Source organism: Anas acuta, chromosome 19, assembly GCF_963932015.1.
Source record: "Anas acuta chromosome 19, bAnaAcu1.1, whole genome shotgun sequence".
Taxonomy (NCBI): Eukaryota; Metazoa; Chordata; class Aves; order Anseriformes; family Anatidae; genus Anas; species Anas acuta.
In genome coordinates, this window is record NC_088997.1 from 8,736,246 (window position 1) to 8,754,615 (window position 18,370).

The 18,370-nt window shown below is 48.4% G+C and overlaps 1 protein-coding gene across 1 annotated transcript; it reads left to right on the top strand.

Annotated features, from left to right (window-relative positions):
• The first annotated feature begins 863 nt into the window (after window positions 1-863).
• On the top strand, window positions 864-16,649 carry RCC1L (RCC1 like). Its single transcript, XM_068656213.1, has 11 exons — window positions 864-1,220; window positions 1,805-1,934; window positions 4,281-4,409; window positions 5,287-5,353; window positions 6,457-6,508; window positions 7,823-7,907; window positions 8,832-9,013; window positions 11,181-11,265; window positions 12,318-12,491; window positions 13,830-13,915; window positions 15,266-16,649. Exons 1-11 carry the CDS (start codon window positions 924-926, stop codon window positions 15,341-15,343), a joined length of 1,365 nt encoding a protein of 454 aa, XP_068512314.1. The 5' UTR covers window positions 864-923; the 3' UTR covers window positions 15,344-16,649.
• The last annotated feature ends 1,721 nt before the right edge of the window (window positions 16,650-18,370 follow it).

The window sequence follows — 18,370 nt, forward strand, 5'->3', positions numbered from 1 at the left end:
TTGAAGGAAGCTATGAGGTGGGGTGGCCATGAGGCAGCGAGGCCATGGGGTGGAGATGCCATGAGGCGAGGAGGCCATGAGGCAGGGAGGCTGTGAGGCGAGGAGGCCATGAGATGAAAAGGCCCCAAATGGTGGTGGGGTGTGAGGGGAACAGGGTGACCCATGGTACTCTCAGCGGAGCGAGGCTGCTGGGCTCCCCACAGCCACTGGTGCTGCTCAGCAGCGCCCAGCTCAGCCTTCTGTCTGCCTCACAGCCCTAGGGCCGCCATGCTGGGGGGCTGGCAGCCATCACAGGGCGGCCTGACAGTGCAGAGAGCAGTGCTGGGACAGCACCACATGGAGCACACTAGGACTATGTGTGGGTGAAACTGCACCCAGCCGTACCAGCTGTGTTGAGCTTGGGGTTTGCATTTCATTTGGGATCCCCATTTTTGCTGGGGGCCCATCCTGTGTGAAGGGTCTTGCTCTCTACAACTGCCTGAAAGGAAGGGGTGGGGAGCTGGGGTTTGGCTGCTTCTTGCGGATAACCAGTGATAGGACATGAGGAAATGGCCTCAAGTTGTGCCAGGGGAGGTTCAGGTTGGAAATGAGGAGACATTTCTGCTCAGAAAGAGCAGTCAGGCACTGGGACGGGTTGTCCAGGGAGGTGGTGGAGTCACCATCCTTGGCGGTGTTCAAGGGATGGCTGGACATGGTGCGTGGGGACATGGTTTAGTGGTGACATAGTTGTATGGCGGTGCTTGGAGCAGACGATTTTGAAGCCCTTTTCCAACCCTGATGATTGTGGGATTCCCTGCCGGCCGCCATGGCCGCTTTAAGGCAGGCATCACCTCCATAGGGCGGGACAGCGCCGCGCATGGCGCACGCGCAGAGGGGCGGCGGGTGAGGGGGCGACAAAATGGCGGCGGGCGCCTGAGGCGGCGATGGCGGCGCTGAGGCGGGCGCTGAGCGGGGCCTGGCGGCCGCCGCCTCCTCCCTCCCACCGCGGCTTTGCCCGGCCGGCGGGGCCGCCGAGCTCCCGGCAGCTGCGGGAGGCCGACGAGGCGGCCCCGGTGTTCCAGTACGCGGGGAAGGCGGCGCGGCGCCGGGGCCGCGTCTTCGTCTGGGGCTTCTGCCTGGCGGGCGCCCTGGGCGTCCCCAGCTTCGTGAGGCCGGACGCGGGCTGGAAGCGGCCGCGGCGGGTGCAGCCGACGCCGTATCGGCTGGAGACGGACGGCAAGGTGCCGGGGGGGCTCTGTCGCGACAGGCGATACGGGCGCGAGCGGGTGTGCGTGCCACCGACAGGCCCCTGATAGCAGGAGGGGGGTTGGTTGTCGCAGCAGGCGGTTTTGGTAGTTTTTTGGGGTTCTTTGAGGGAAAATAGAAGCTCCTGCTGTATTTACTGTGGTTTTGTCTCCGTGCGTCAGGGCTCGTGCTCTGCTGGCCGGCTCGAGGCAGGGCAAATGGCTGGGCCTCGGGCAAAAAGAGCAACATGGGGCTGTTATCCCCTAATATTTTCCCTTTTTATTATATAAATCTCCCGATGTGGGTCAGCAAATAGGTTTTGCTGTAGTGTCTGAATGGGTCCTGAAGCAATTGTACAAGCACAAAAGCAAAACACGAAATCACTAACGTTAGGCTTGTGATTACACTGTTATGCTAATCGCTAAATGTGATTTTTGATCGTTTTCCCAAGGGCCATGAATTTGGGCTGCATTTAGACATGGCTTAAAGAGTTGCTAATGACAAAACAGTCTGGAGCCGAACTTATTTTCCTAAACAGTATTTTATTACTGAACATTATGCTTTTTGTTTGCCTTCAAAGATCACCTCTGCTGCCTGTGGCTATGGATTCACACTGCTGTCCTCTAACACCACCGATATCACCAAAGTGTGGGGCATGGGGCTGAACAAGGACTCCCAGCTTGGATTTCAGAGGAGCATAAGAGACAGAAGTAAGGATTGAGGTCCTGTAAGGACTGATGGGGTGGCACTGCAGGATACGTGTGGCATGGGTCAGGGGCATGGAAATGTTCATGGGGTGATGCAGACCACAGGGCCGTACTTCTATTTAAATTTATATATCTTTTTTAATATGGCTGTTGTTTTCACTGTAACTGTTTGAGAGATCCGTCTGTTCTACGCACTATACTTGTGTCCTTGCTTGGCTATAACTGAAGTGGAAGCAGCTTTTCTGCAGAAGTGCATGTTTGCAGGTTAGGGTGCTGCTCTGAGTCCGTAGTTTGATAGTGGGGTCATTAATAAAATGGTTCTGGCAAGATGGGTTGCTCAGTTCTGTTGCTTTTGGATCTCTGAACTAACTCTCCCACAGAAATCTGGCAAAGTCAGTGGAGACTTGTGAAGCTGTAGGTTTTCTTTTTTTTTTTTGTTATAATACAAAATTGCATTTTGAAGGAAAGACACTTTATTCAGTTATTTGGTCTTACAAGCTCTCAAATATATGTGAGAAGATGGTTTCTGTGCAGAAAACCATTTGTTTCCTTTTCATGCCTTGTAAGAGCCTAATCCATCAAGGTATGGTGTGTCTTTTATGGGCAAAAGGTTAAATGTTCTAGCAAACCAGAAGAAAATGATTGTTGCTATGGAGGATGCTGAAGCTTAGAGTGGGACTCCTGTGTATTGCTGCTAGAATCCTGTATAGATTTCCAAGTCTGCATGTACGGCAGATGTGTGTGGCTTAAACAGCAACTGGAAAATGATGGGACCACAGGAACCTCCCTTTGGTTTTGCTTTTAAAGGTGTTAGCTCTTACTCTGAGTTCTGCACCTGCTCATTTATCAGGAGTGTTTTGTCTTTCTCTTGTTTTTCTTCTCATGTATCAATTTTTGCTGGAGGGTAGAAACAGGTTAAATAGCTATGCAGTTAAAGCCCAAAGTAAGGGAATGTACAGTGTTGGAGAGCTGTTGAAAGTGATGTGCAGAGCAGTGGGATTGCTGCTGCTCCTTATTTAACTTCTCTCAGACAAGCTTCCTTTTGGATAAGTTGCTTGTTACTTGGTTTTGCAAACCTGGTTTGTTACCTGCTTGTTCTAATGCCATGTCTGTGTAGAGCTGTTTCCAGGAGAACTTACAACCCACCAGCTTCCAGGCCATTGTATTTCATGGTCTAACTTCAGCTGCTTCGAAGCTAAACTGTTTACATTTCATGCTAACCATTGCTTGCCTTAGCCACCTTGTTGTTCCTTTTCCTTTGAGATCCTTCAGATATCATCAGTGATGGCACTGAGTTAATTATCACAGATCCCTGTAGCTTGCTGGCTTGACTAGAAGGAACAGGGAGGAAGAAAGAGAAGGAAAAGTTCTCTTCTCTTGCTTTGTGATGTCCATATCTCTTTAGACACGTACAGACCTTGCTGTCTTTCCCTCCCTGCTGTATTGCATGCCAGGCCACTTGCAAACAGCTGGTTGTGACCCCTCTCCTCGCATCCAGTAGTGTCTTACTGTAAGAGTAGTGTAGGTGTTCTGTTTCTTTTTCTAATTGAAGGCAGTGAGAACTAGTTAAAATGCTGCTACATGGGAGCAGAATGCTGCGTCAGGTCTTCCGGGATTTGCTTTTACTTGTTCAAGTGGTTTTCTTTGATATCAAAGCTTTTTATCTCACCTTAACCTTTTGCCAAGTACTGATTCTGTTTTGCTGTTCTTTTTTTTTCCCCAGTTGACCATAACTGATTGCATATTCTTCAGGTTACTAAATCTGCTTGGAGTTGAGTCTGTCATTTCCTTTCTTAAACCTTAGATCTCTTATCCCTTGTGGAGCCCTGCTTGTTAATGTTTCTTGCATGCCTGTTTCTGAAAGGGCTTTAATCTGCTGTTCTTTAAATATGAAGCCCTAAGATTTTTTGGTTGTCTTTCATGCTGTCTTTTTGTGGTTGCTGATATTATACCTTGTTTGCAGTATCCCCAGTTGTACAGAGCACTTTAGTTTGTGCTTAGTGTTAGGCTTTCTAGTAATCCAGCTTTATTCACCAAAGTGGTTGAACATATGTCTGAAAGCCTCAGTTTCCCAGTTCTGGCCACCTGAAGCCTTAGTATGGTTCAGTCTCTAGGATTTTTGATTAGGCTATGGTTCCTGGCTTCAGTCATCACTTTTTTTTTTTTAATCTCTTCCTCCCAGTGGTGAATATCAGTTGCCATTTTACTTGTTTAGCATCCTGGCTTTCTAAAATACATCTGCTTTTGTAACAACATAGGGATTAGTTTGTGTATGGAGGATGTAATCAATAAATATTTGATGAATTTGGTTTATAGAACTGACTTCCTAATTTTTCTCTATTCCTTAAGCTAAAGGCTACGAGTATGTCTTGGAACCATCTCCAATTCCATTACCACTGGAGAAGCCGCAGCAGACTCGAGTCTTGCAGGTGTCCTGCGGGAGAGCCCATTCCCTGATCCTGACAGACAGTGAAGGAGGTATGGGATCGCCTGTGCTGTGGTGACAAGGGATGCCTGACTGTGCTTTCATTTAAAAAAATCTGAGAAGGATTGCCTTATATCCTCGAGAACTAGACCCCAGGTGGGCTGTTGCACTGTAAATGTGGTGCAGGTAGCTGCTGGCCTTCGTGCGATTGCTCCTAGGAGGGAGAAGCCTCAGCTGATAACCAGGTGTTGAGCTCTGCATGCTGTTTGGCTCAAGCTGTAAATGTGTTGGATGCTTTTTTGCTACAAGTATTACAAAATACGGTTTGTTTATTTAGCCCCAGGCCTCGTTTAAGTGTAGGCTATTTGTCTCGTTCGGGCAGATGTGTTCTTGAACTCCGTTTTGGATGGCTATGCCAGTAGTTGTGTGTTACTTTCCCTATGAAGCCCCTGAGTGCTGCATTTATAAAAGCCATGAATTAATAGGCCTTCATACAGAAGATCTGCTTTGTGAATTGGCTTTCCATGTCTCTGGTAACTCTGGTGCAATGGCTTCAGCGCCGCACAGAGCAATCCAGTGCTGCTTATCGCTGGGTGAGCTGGCTGCGTGAATGCTCCTGTGGGAGGCTGATCTATTTCGGAGTCTCCTTGGTAACGGCAGATTGAACAAGGCAATTAGTGAAGAACAGCCACTGGGCTCCAGGTACTGCCCCGTGCCTGCAGCACTACCGCCTGGATATTGTTGGCTAAAATGGCTTTGGGCACTTGAATTTAAGTGGACTTGCTTTGAAGAAAGCTTATGCCAATTTTTACAGTACTGTGTTTGATCTTTTGTGCTGAGAACCTCATGAAAATATTCTGTGTACCTGCAAAGAAGCTTTTGTGAGGCTGGGCAATAATAAAACTCATGCATCTTATTATTGTTTTTCAGTCTTCACCATGGGAAACAATTCTTACGGACAGTGTGGTCGGAAGATTGTTGAAGATGAAATTTACAGGTGAGAATCCAAAGAATCTGATCTTTCTTAATGTTAAAAACATTATTGCATGAAAATAACCCTTCAGTAAAACCTGGAGGTAGGAAAAGTCTGGTGGTACAAGGATACTGTTCAAGATTAAAGAGTCTGAGAACAGGCTTCTATGCTGCAGGCATCATACAAAGGGCCTGGCTTTAAACCCAAGCTGGGCACGAGTGCTCTTCTGACCATGTTCATAAAATAGAACAAGCTGTCGGCATCTGACAGTTTTCACAGGGCATAGCGAGGAAAACCCAACCTTTGTAACTAGCCCGAGGTAATCGGTGTTAGTATATCTTTTTCCCTTTAGCCTCTCAGAGGGGTGTGCAAGTGCTGTTTCTGAGGGCATTAGAAATGCCATGTAATGATGAAAGAGATCCTTTTACTGAGTCTCTTTGCTGTAACTGTTTGAATCTGTACTGCTTTTCCTTTGTAGTGTTTTTGTGGGCTACACCAAAGCATATGCTCAAAATACTTGGTAAGACGCTAGTGATGCAAGCGGGTAGTGGGAATATGTTGAAAGTTACTGATTCCGTGGCAAGACCTATAAGAGATCTTGCAGATTGCTCTTAAATCCTCAAGACTTGGCCTGTAGAGTTTAAGAAAATAGCTGTAGTTTAGCCAGCTCTTTTTCACCTGGATACTGGAATTTAGTCAGTTGGATTGTTCAGAATTCCTCTTTGTATGAAAGAGTGAAATGAATGCTGACACTGCTTTGTTCATGCTCTGGGGTTTAAATCTGGTCAGTCTGTAATTCAGCGTAGCGTTGTATAGGTGCTGCAGTATTACTGAATGTCTGTGCTCGTTCCAGACTAGGGAAGGTGTTTGAGGGCTGCTCGCACCCCCAGTTCCCCTAAAAGACTATATTTAAGTAGTGACAGTTCTTAACTTCTTAAAGAGGAGAATGAATTTTAGAGTGGAACTGTGCTTTCTGAATATATAAGAATGTGAAAGAATCTCTCTTGTCCTAGTGAAGTTGCTTTCAGTGAAAGCAGGTTTGCTTTCACGCTAACCAGTTGCAGTCCTCTGAATTCTGCTGTGTTGCCTTTTCTCTTCTTGGTTGTTGTTTGTTTGGTGGTGTCCAGTGAAAGCCATTTGATTCATCAGCTGAATGATTTTGACAGCAGAGTTGTCCAGGTAAGAGGAACTCCTGAACCTAATTTTGAAGGTGGGTTGAAACCTGGCTGAATGGCTGGTCCAGAGGGCAGTGGTCAGTGGCACCAAGGGCTGATAATCCCTTATCCCTGAAGTGTACTTCAGGGTCGGCACTGGGCCCCATCCTGTGCACCAGCTTCATTAATGGTCTGGAGGGTGGGGTGTGCCTTCTGCAGCTTTGCAGATGACACCGAGATGGGAGGAGCACCAGAGGTTGTGTTGCCATCCAGATGGCCACAGACAAGCTGGAGAAATGGGCTGGCAGCAGCCTCCTGCAGGGCCCTGCCTCGGGAGGAACAGCCACTGGGACTGACTGACTGGGGAGCAGCTTGGCAGAAAAGGCTGTGGGAGTCCTGGTCACTTGGCAACTGCTTTATTTTGAATTTTGCCTTCCTCATGTCAAAAGTGAGCTGCGAGACCTGCTTAGGGACTGCAGAGCATTGTACATGCCACCGATTCTTCGCACTGTTGCAGCACTTCCAGGCACAGGAGATGTTTGCTAGTATGACTGGGCAGATATAACAGTGCTTTGTGGGTACATTGTTCCTGCTCCAGGCAGTCTCCCCAAAGGCAAGGATTTAGGTCAGCACTATGAGAGTCCACCGTGGTACATCTTAATTATGTTTAGATTTGGGCTCATAAACTTCTGTTTATGTTCTTTATGGCTTTTTTAAGGGGAGTTGAGTAAATGGTACCTGTTTGTACTTTCACAGCACCTACATGTTTAAAATTCTTGGTAGTCGATCTCTTAATTTGTGGATTAACCCCTGCAATCATTGGCTAATGTTTAGGCTCTGTTTCTGGACATGTAGGCTTTAACTTAAGCCAGGCCTGTGGCTGACATGATTGCTGGTTCCATATAAATGTCCATTTGAGAACAGATGTGTTCTTAGAGCGCTCGCGTGGCAGGGGATCAATGGCAGTTTGTAGCTGGCACTGGGAGCCACGTGGTAGTGCTCTGGGAAGGAAGGGAGAGCTCTTAGTTATTCTTTACTGCTCTGTTACGTTGCACTGCTGAATTGAGCTTTCTGTTAACCAAGCCTTGTTTTGGATCTGAGACCAAGTCAGCTGCAGCATCACTTTCAACGAAGAAAATTCTGTTTGTTGTGCCATCTCATGCAGTTCATAGCTTTCCCTGTCTGTAGAGCCATTGGATGTGCAAGGAAAGGTCAAAAATCTGTGCTGCCAGACATTGTAGAGGTTCATTGCTCAATTTGTCTGCCTGTAATGCTTCATTAAATCAGTTCTGAACACGGGACCTTTCCTGACCAGCTCTGGCTTTTTGTTTGTGTGCAGGTTGTGTGTGGCCAGGACCACAGTCTGTTTAGAACCGAGAAAGGCACGGTCTTTGCGTGCGGTTGGGGAGCTGATGGACAAACAGGTAGGAGCTGAGCTCAGCTGTGCTCTAGTGATTGAGTTTAACGAGCTGTCTGCATCCAGAGCTCATGATGGATGTTGGTCTCCATGTGTGGATGCGAAGGGGCTGGTGTCTCCAGCTGTGTGCAGATGTTCTCAGTGCTCTTGGGTAGCCGCACAGAGACAAACCAGTTCATTTTTAGGATGCCATGCTGGCAGTCCAAGCATGCATCCAAACATGCAGTCTGAGCACAACTCTATTTACTACCTCAGTTTAGAGGGAATGTGGAAATGGCACACAAAAGTGAGCTCCTTGGTTCTGCACAGATCTTGCTTCTTGATTCTCATTTCAGGGTCAGTTTTGCTTCCTGCTCAGAGACCTTTGGTGGCTGCTGCTGTCTTAGTATGGGATCTTTGGGTGGGTTCTTGCTGTCAGAGGACTCTAGAAGAGTACTGTTTAGTCCTTCTCCAGCTCCTGAAGCTGGATTCTTCCTGTGGTTTTCTCCTGCAGGCATACCACAGCCCATCCTGTTTGTCATCTGCTTTCTGGCCTCTTGTCCAGGCAGCTGTCATGCAGTGTGCTTGCTTCCCAGCATCTTTTGCCACTTCACCTGCTGTTGTCTAAAATGTTGCAGTGTGCTGTCGCTCATGGTTGTTCTTGCAGAAGACACGGTGCAGCAGCTTTATGAAAGTTTGCCTCTCTCAGGGTAACTGCCTGGATTGGTTAGTGCTCTCAAACTCTTGCAGATGAGAGACCAGGGCCTAGACTTCTCCATGTGTGATTGTGTGAAGTTGCTTTGTGCTCTAGAGAGTACTAGAGAGCAGATCTGGTGTTTAGGGCTGGTTGCTACAAAGATGAGTGGTCTGTAATGTGACAAAATGGTCCAATGTGGGCATTGAAGTGTTTCTGAAAAAAAAATCTTGATCACCTCTCTCCTCTTCCTTTCAGGCCTTGGGCACTACAATATCACCAGTGTTCCTACGAAGCTAGGTGGTGACATTGCTGGAGTGAACATCATCCAGGTCTCTTCCTACGGGGACTGCTGTCTGGCTGTCTCAGATGAGGGAGACCTCTTTGGCTGGGGGAATTCTGAGTACTTGCAGCTGGCATCTGTCACAGAAACCACGCAGGTCAGTTGGCCTGGGGAGGGTTTACATGTTTGTTATGCTGCGGTTAAAAATGACACATTTCTCCCAGCTCTGTTATTTATTTTTTTATTTGACAGCAGGATAAATCAGTATAAATTAACACCAGTAGCAGGCTGATTTTCCCAGTGCTTATAAAGCCAACCTGTCTGAAATGGTCGTGTAGCTTTAGGGCAGTACGTTAGCTAGCTGGTGACAGGCAGAGGTTTGGCTGACCTCACACCACTTTGTCAGTTACAAAGGAAGAGCACACCCTGTGACCTCATCCCCAGTCTGCTGACTTTGCACCAAGTGAGATCCAGTTTGAGTGTTTGTGCTGGTTTCTGGATGGAAGAAGCAGGATTTTTGGCTGGCTAATCAAGAACTTTGAATGGCCCTGCTTTGAGCAGGGTTTTGGTCCAGGTGACCCTTGGAAGTGCCTTCCAACCAGCCCTGGTGGGATTGTGTGGCTCTTTAGTCTGATACAGTAAAGGAACACTTGAACTTCTACCCCACCACAGAAAGCAACTGATGATAAAAAGGAAGGTGACGGAACAAGACATCCTTGAAAGTGTGCTTCATAGCAGCATTAATTCCCAATACTTTCTGCCTTAAATAATGCTGTAATTGTACCCATCAACTTAAAACCGGAGGTATGAAGGCACCTCAACAAATAGCCAGCCCCAGAATTGTAGTAACTTGATTGTTGAGGTTGCTCGTTGAAACCCCACGGACTAGATTGGTTCTCACTCACTGTCAACATTGAGTGGGAAGTACATTGACTGTTTATAAACTGGTTCTGTGGTTGTTTGTCGTAGTTTTTTGGGCACTTATGATGAATATTGAAAGGAAGTAAAGGGGAATTGCCTTTTTATTTTTCAGATTTTTGTGACTTGCAGGGTGGAGTACTGGGCTGCTGGCTAGTGTACATGGGGACTACAGTCTCGCTACTTGTAAATTATGAACAGATTTTTGAGGCACTCTTAAGATCTGTAGAAAGAAGAAAAAGTATATTGCAGAAGAATCCATGGAAGGCAGCGTACACAGAGGGTCCTTCTAACTCTTCAGCTGCTTTAATAAACTCTGATTAAGGTTTTGAGACATACAATACAGCAGAAAATCTGCTTGCTTTAGTTCCATACTTCATAATGTTGAGCTCTGTGCTGTGGGCCTGAATTTTTCACCAGCTACTTCAGTAGGTTTATAGCTGACTTCTAAACAAATCCCAGTGTTTTGAAGATAGGTTTGTTTGTTTGTTTTTGGAGCAAGCTTACATGGGGGAAAGAACATGGTGCTGACTTGACACTAAGTGGTGCAGTACTGAGGACATTAGGCAGATGGTCTCCTAGAGGCAGTGCAGAAAACAGAGTCAGGGAATTCATAATACTCAGTATTCGTGGTAGAAGGCTAAGAGCAGGCAATTACATTAGTGTGGCTGTTATTAAATAGGTACCTTTGTGTCCCCTGCTACTCCTGACCTACCCTTACTGTAGGGCTAATTGCTGGGACCCGGGAGGCCTGAGGACAGTGGCCAGGTTAAGCAGTGTAGCACCTTCCTGGCTGCGTGCTCCCGACTGAGGTCAGAGAGGTCTGAGGCAGATGAGTGGCACGCCTGCCAAAGCTGAATTTTAGGTACCACATAAATAACATCCAAATTGTGAAAGTGCAGAGCTGGGTGTTACCTGTGGTGTCTGAGGTCAGTGTTGACACCTGGCAAGCTCTGTAGGTTTCTGTTGTACCCAGCCCTACTGAATAAGACTGATATTTGAGTGGCTTTCCTTGGTGTGTTCAGAAATGCTGCTGCAGAGCATTTTGGTGACTTTGCCCACTGGGAGGCTGTGGCAGGGTAGTCTTGTACTGACGTTGGTGCTGTGTGACCTGCAGAGCCGGTGACACCAGCAGGCCTTAAGTGCTCCCAGCTTTGCTGCCCTGCGTAGGCTTTCCGCTGGGTAGCTATTTCTGGTGTGTCTGCGCTCTCAACCTTAATGAATTTCATGTAGTTCTTTTAGTCTTGGGACTTGCGTTTGTTCTGTTATTCAGGCAGCAAAGGCTGTCTGCATTTAAGTTGTCAGTGTATGCGAGCTCTTACCACAACCAGAGGACAAGTTAAAAATGTATGTCTTGTTTCCAGTTTAGTACTTTGTCTTTAATAATGCTTTGCAACCTCCTGCAGGTCAGCGTTCCCAGGCACTTGCCGTTCAAGATCGGGAAGATAAAGGAGGCTGCGTGTGGAGGGACGGGCAATGCTGTGCTGACAGGTGAGGTTGCTTCCACAATTGTGCTCCTTAACGCAGGGCCCTGCAGTGGGTGGGCTGTAACTTACTGGAGCAGGCATCTTGCTCGCTGGAAGCAGGGCTTGCTGCCTGTGTGAGGAGAGCTGGGAGACTGAGAACACTGTGGTTTAAAAAAAATTCTGGAGAGGTTCTGCACGAGCCATGGAGCATCTCTTCTAGCCTGTGCTGGTAGAAAACGTGTGTGCTGTTGGTGGTGCTTACGCAAGCTAGGAGAGCATGGTCACTGCCTGCTGCTCTGATCCCTTGTTTTCTCATCACATGGGCCCTGTGTGGCCTATATGAAGAGGAATATAGGAAGGAAGGCAATGCTTGAGAGGGAGAACACCCCTTCAGACTCAGTATAAGTCTGCCAAGTAAATAAACCTTGATAAACCAGGCTGAAAAGCAGAGAGTTCTGAGGACAGTGAAACTGCAGCAGGTTTCTTATGGAATAGTTTTGGGGATTGCCAGTGGTGCACGGCTTGAAAATCGCTGATTGAGGGAAAGGATCCTACTAGTTTGAGTAAGGATCCTCTTGATGAAGAGGTTCCTCTATATGGTGCTGTTGCTGTGATGATGTGGGAGCTGCTAGCATGAAGGCAGTGGGGCTGGCAGTTGTAGCAACTTCCTCTGTCTTACGCTGTCCAACTGCTGCCTTTCCCAGGCACCCAGCTGGAGGCAGAATGCCAGGCAGGGCGACCAGCCTGCCGCTGCTTTGGCTGTGCCTCAAAGGAGAAAGCAGTGATAATAAAACACTCAGCCTCCAGCTGAAGTATTCTATCCAGTCTGCACTATGTTGGCACTTTCCCCCATGAAAGTTTTGCCCATGAAGCTTGACTGGCTTACACAGCTTAGAAAAAAAATAAATGAAGGCATTTGGATGGAAATGCATTCTTTTATACTTTTAAATGTTCAAAAGGACTTAGTCTGCTGTAGGAGAAAGGATTGCATACCTTTGGATCTGATGAACTTTTGGTCGTGGTGTGAATTTCACAAGCGCAGACGTTCTTACAGAATTTGTTCTTATTGTGATGCAGAAGAAGGAAATGTTTTTGTCTGGGGATATGGAATTCTTGGGAAAGGACCAAACCTAACAGAAACAGCGGTGCCAGAGATGATCCCGCCCAGCCTCTTTGGCTGGTCAGACTTGAATCCGGACGTCCGCGTTGCTCATGTTCGCTGTGGACTCAGCCAATTTGCAGCACTTACAAGTAAGTTTCTACTTCTGCTGTCAAGAGAAAGTCACATGGCTGTATTATTGGCAGCTTTGAAAACTAAAAGGTCTTTCTTAAATCACACTGGAACGCAGCAGGAGGGACAGACAGCATGTTCACAGTTGGCAGCATGGTCTCTAAGCATAGGTACTGCTGTGATTGAGCTCATTACAATGTGAACGTGGGGCTCTTACCTACTTGTCACTTCTAACACTTTCTTAAATAAACCCTAATACCAAAAAAAAAAAAAAAAACCTCAAACAGGAAACCCAGGAAGGTTTTTTAATTTCCTTGTACAGAGTAAGTCAGTCAGTTACACTTCAGCAGCAAGAGGAGTACATGTGATAAATGGGCAAGGTAAAACTGAGTCTAAATCAGAGGGAGATGTCGGGGTTTATTGCCCCCTCACCAATTCAGTTAGCAAGCTCAGGTGGAAGACCTACACATCTAGTGTGCTGAGGGTAGGGCAGTCTGGTATGTACACAGTGCATTTGCCTGTCTCTAAGGGAAGTTCTGAATGTGAAGGTCACTTAAAGATGGGCAGCAGGGGGCAGCAACACAGAGAGCCCGTGTGCTTGTTGGCAATGCAATAGCTGGCTCATGAGAAGTGCTGGGTGCAGATGTGCTTGGTCCTTGTTGGGGAAGCCGTGGGTGTGACACTGAGTCTGGTCACAGGCTGCTTGTAACTGCTGTCCCCTGTGAGCCAGGAAGAGTTACACTCTGGGTGGTACTGGTGTTCTGGGTTTAGCTGTCTGTGCTGTGCAGCTGATTTGCACACTTCTGAGATCTGTGTGCTGAGAGGCCTAACAAATGCTCTCTCTCCAATACAGACGAATACAAGACTCTTTTCTTTTCCCCAGCTACTATTAGAAGGTCACTTCTGTCAGGCAGCTGAACAACCCGTGTCCAGGTGATGGCTTGGGGCAGATTTCACTGCCTTGCTTACTGATAGCTTATTGGGGTCAGCTCTAATTGTTTAATTTCCAGTGCAATTCATTCACTTTACTACAAATGATTGCCTGGAATCTCTTCTGCTGCATTCTTTCTTCAAATAAAATTCCAAAGCAAGAGCTGTAAGAAGGGAAGGCAAAGGCAGACTTACGCTCAGAGTTTGCTACTTGTCCTGCTCATTAGGCATCGCTTTCCCTAAGCACAAGCACATTTGTTGTGCTTGGAACTGAACTTCAGGGCTTTCATGCTGTGTGTATAACCCTTTATGCTCCCAGCAGCACTGTAGCCACACTTGCCAACATCACAAATAGGGCAGTCTCATTTTAAAAAAAAAAAAAAAAGAGGACTATTTTAATTCTTTTTTCCTCTCTTCTCTCTACATAGACAGAGGAGAACTCTTTGTATGGGGCAAGAATCTAAGAGGGTGCCTGGGAATTGGAAGAATGGAAGACCAGTATTTCCCATGGAGGGTAAGGATTAAGACCCAGAGTGTACTTCTTAGCGAGCCTTTGTTATACTGAGGCTGAGAAACATTTGCTGCATAGTTTGAAGTAATTTTGGAAGAAGTGGAAACCTCAGATAACTGCAGGACTGCTTTCTTTTCCAGAGATCCTTGCCTAGTGTGCTCTAGGGGTGGAGGTGTTCAGTAAATTTGAGTCTTCTGGTTCTGTTCTTTCAGTACAGATTACAGATCCCAAAGCAAGGCCTGGTGCTGTGCCATCACTCCTGAACCACAGGAATGGCATCTTCCTCATGTCCCCAGCCTGACTGCCTCTTCCCTCTTGGCTTTGAGAGGCAGTCAGGCTCTTGGCTTTGAGAGCTAGACTGGGGGGTGTAGGAAAGCTTGGCTCCAGAGTTCAGCGCTCAGCCCAACAGATATTCCCAGCCTCCACCAGGGGCCATGTAAGAGAGGAGGGAGGTGACCAGTTGGACCATCCTGCAGTCCCCTTCTGTGTGCCTGAACCCACAGTGGATGTGTTTCTTTGGCATGTGCTCTCCTCCTTTTAAAAAGGAACCCCCAAGACCATCTCTGGAGCATCTGACTGAAATCACCGCTGTGGCTGAGCAGGATCTGACTGCACCACACACGGTGTGTCCAGGTTTCCCGGGGTGGATGCTGAGGGTATTTCTCCCTCCAGCAGCCAGCTCCTAAGGAGATACCAAAGTACCATTATGGTACAGCAGTGTACCAGAAAAAGGGCAGTTACCAGACCCTTTGCCTGTCACGTCCCACTCTAGAGCTAGCCATCTCTACTTTCCCTTAGCTCAGAGGAAAAGCTTGCATCTTGCCCTCTGTAGCTTCAGCTTTCCTTGAGCTTAAGTGTACTTGAAGTGCAAGAAGTGCAACTGCACTGGTTGGTGAGCTGGGTCTGCTTAGCATCGAGGCAAAAACTGCCTGAGGCAAAGCCAAGCTCTTGCATCTCTCCTGTCCTTGCTGATGAGAGAAGAGGCTAATCCTTGTGGTGCTTGGGCAGGCCCTCGTCCTCTTGTCTGCATTTTGCTCTGGTCGGTTGTGCTGCTGCTGAGCAGATGGGCTGAGGCTTTGGTCTCCTCACTGGCTGCTGCTGAGATGGTTCTTTTTGTCCTTCCAGAGCTTTGTGCCCTCCTGGGAGGGGGGAAGGGGAATATTTGGCAGCTTGATGCACAGGCACGTCTGGTGCTGGATCTTGCTTTCTCTGGGTTCTCAAGCTGACATATCAATTGATACAAGTTCCTGTAAAAGCAACTGGTATATTAAACAGGAGGGGGAATGAAAAATAGGGAATACTGGGTGCAAGATACCAGCTTGAGAAATAATCTGCTCTTGTGCTCTGATGCAGGTGACTGTGCCCGGTGAGGTGGTGGACGTTGCATGTGGCGTGGATCACATGGTGAGCATGGTTAAATCTTTCACCTAGCAATGCTGCTGGGCCTCGGCGCTGCGCCTTGAAGACGGGGAGCTCGGTGATGAGCGTCTGGGAAAGGAAAACTCACTCCATGGAGCCAGGCAAGAAGTGACTGTGGGCAGGGACAGCCCCTGCAGTGCCTTGGGGTGTTCTCATCTCTGCATTGTTGAAACATCCCGGCCTGGCTGCCGGAGGGAAGGATGCTCTCTGAGGAGGGCAGCAGTGCACGGAGTGCTCTGTCTGCTTCCTGACAAGCTCCCAAAGAGGCTGAGGCCCAGCCCGCAGCCGGTGCGTCCTGTGTGTGAGGATGAAGAGATCTCCCTCAGGGAAGAAATGGTGTGAGGTGAAATCCGTAGCACAGGGCATTCGTTTACGGGTGCTTTCTTTGTCACCAGCTCTGGGGTGTCAGCATTGGACTGAGCCAAGCTATTTCCCCAGGGAAAGCTTTACAGTTACTAGTTTGTTATGCAGAAGAAAACTCATTCTGGCTGTTGGAGTCCAGCACAGCTCTGCTCAGCATCCCCCCCCTGCTGTGCTCTGCCCAGGCTGCCGTTCCCTGTGGAAGCTGGACACGGCCAGGGGCCTGCAGACAGCCCTGGGCACACCACCTGCCACAGGCTCTGCACGTGCACTGCAGACTGAACAGCCAAGGAACATCCAGGGAACACGTTTGTCCCGCTGGGAGAGTGGGAACTTGTCTGCAGGGAGAAAGTGCTGCTGCTGTGGAAGCACAGGCCCAAGGACAGGGGCCAGTCCAGCATCTTTGTTTCCAGCCTACTTCCATAAAGGTCCCTCTGAGCTGCACATGGGGCTGATGTTCAGGCAGTGGAAATAAGCAGCACTCACTGTCACATAGTGGTCTCTGTGTGCTGATCACAAACTGCTGCCTTTGATTTTTGGGGAGTCCTGGCAGTCCTCGTCCCTGGGGTTACGGTGGCTCTGAGTTGCAAAGAGCCCCTGGGCTGAGCCTGGCTCTCCTGCAGTGTGTGAGCCTTAGCAGGCTGTAGGCACAGCCTTGTTTCGTGGTGCCTTCTTAGCAGAGGAGTTGTGTTAAGCTCATCTAGGATGCAGTGAGCTAAAGGAGATGGGAAGCAGCAGCTGCATGTGCCTGCAGCAGGCACTCAGCAAATCTCACACACAAGTGTGGGACGGTCCTTGTGAAATGCTCCCAACCTCAGGCGTAGCTGTGTCAGTTATGTATGGGGTACTCCTGCTTTGTAAAAATAAATAAATAATAACATTTTTAAATATATGTTTATTATTATTATTTTTGCAAAATGCAAGCATTTGTTATAAATAAAGTGATTAAGTCTTTGTATCTTTGTTTCTTAATAATGGAAATGTTATTTGACTTCACATAGGGGCTGTTCTGTGTTTAAATTCAGGCATTTTGGTGTGGTGTGGCAGGAACTTCTGTCACCTGCGACACCTCCCCCAGGAGGAGCCCTACTGCTGTAGGCCTGTAGCCATGCTCCTGAGGATGCCATATTTAGCTCCCTTAGCTGGATTTCTCTACCAAATCGGTTTTGTGTTAGCCTGACCAGAGCTTGGGGCCGAGCTCTATGCTGAGGCAATAACTTATGGAGGACTTCACATGAACTACCATGAAGGTGAACCCAAGTTTGCAGTCAACCCTGTCTATGAGCTGCTCTTAACATTGCTCTGAGCCTTGTGTTGTGGTGGTGGGTTGGGGCAGAGCAATCTGTGAATGTTGAATTGTGACAGTTCGCTGCTGTGCCTTCCCATTAACTGAGCCCTGATTTATACCTTCTGCAGCTGCTGGGAGCAGCCTGAGCTGCCCAAATGTGGCGTGTTGGCCTCCTGGGAGCAGCTGTGCCCTTTTTACATGAGGAAGCTTATTAAAGCATTGGAAATAAATACAAAAAGATCTGGCAAGGAAGGTGTTTGTAACAACTCCCTCGGGCACGCTGCTGTTTGCCGGGGCTGCAGGATTGCAGCTCGGTGCCTGGGCCCTCTGCAGGCCTGCAGCTGCTCTGCCACCAGCGCTGCTCCAACCTCTTGGAGAGCTGGGCTGGGGCCTGGTGCCGTGTCCTACCTGCTCGTCTTGCAGTCTTGCTGTGCAATAAATTGCAAAGTCTGTGTGTTAATTAAATGCCAGCAAGGTCTTTAGCCTGAATAGAAGTGTTACATGGCTTAATGCACTGGGGAGGGTTGCAATTTCACTGCAGTGGCTGTGGGCATTCACTAACACACAGTGGGGTGGGAACAGGGGTGGTGGCAGAGACCTGTGCTCTGGCAAGCATCAAACCCAACCCTCGTTTTGGTTACAGGGGCAGTGCTGGAGTGATGAGATCAGGTCAGAGCTTGTCCAGAGCCACTGAACGTGGCACCTGTCACTTTGTTATTCAGCATCTTGCACTGTCTGCAAAATGGGGCTGGTTTCGAGAGGCAGACTGACACCAGTTCCCCCTGTACTTGCCAGTGAAACGCTGCACGTGCTGGGCAGCTCATGCAGCACAGCCTGAGGCTGCCCACAGGGTGCGTGCAGGGGCTGCTCTCCTGCCCTGCCTCCAGCTGTCTCTGCACATCCCGCATCGGGCCCCAAGTGCTGAGGGAAGGGATGAGCAGAGAGCTCCCGGGGCGCTTGTCACAGCCCTCATAAACCAGCAACAACCTTCCCTGCACTGGTTTTCTACTGAGAAAGTAATAAAGAGGAACGTATCAAAATAAAAAAGATGCAAATAATAGAAAAGTAATTGCTTTCCACCCCCAGTCAAAGGAAGCCGTGTCCTGAGGGATTCCTGCAGCCCCCAGGATGGGTCAGGGCCGTGTCCGAGCACTGCCAAGGGGCAGGGACCCCTCTGGGGAGCTGGGAGCGATGCGCTGGGAGGCAACTTTGCACCATTTCGTCCTGCAGAGCCGCAGACGAGCCAGCCCTAAATATACCTACCTGCAGCGAGGGGTGGGCGCAGGACGCACACGGGGAGCAGCTCAAATCAGAGCTAAAATAACCTCCTTGATTTTGCATTGATTAGCAAGAGTAATTCGCCCTCCAAACACCTTTGTGCTGTCAGTTTG

Coding starts and splice junctions, on each gene's coding strand:
- RCC1L (XM_068656213.1), top strand. CDS start 924: ATGGCGGCGCTGAGGCGGGCGCTGAGCGGGGCCTGGCGGCCGCCGCCT. Junction 1,221..1,804: donor GGCTGGAGACGGACGGCAAG/GTGCCGGGGGGG, acceptor TTGCCTTCAAAG/ATCACCTCTGCTGCCTGTGG. Junction 9,014..11,180: donor CTGTCACAGAAACCACGCAG/GTCAGTTGGCCT, acceptor AACCTCCTGCAG/GTCAGCGTTCCCAGGCACTT.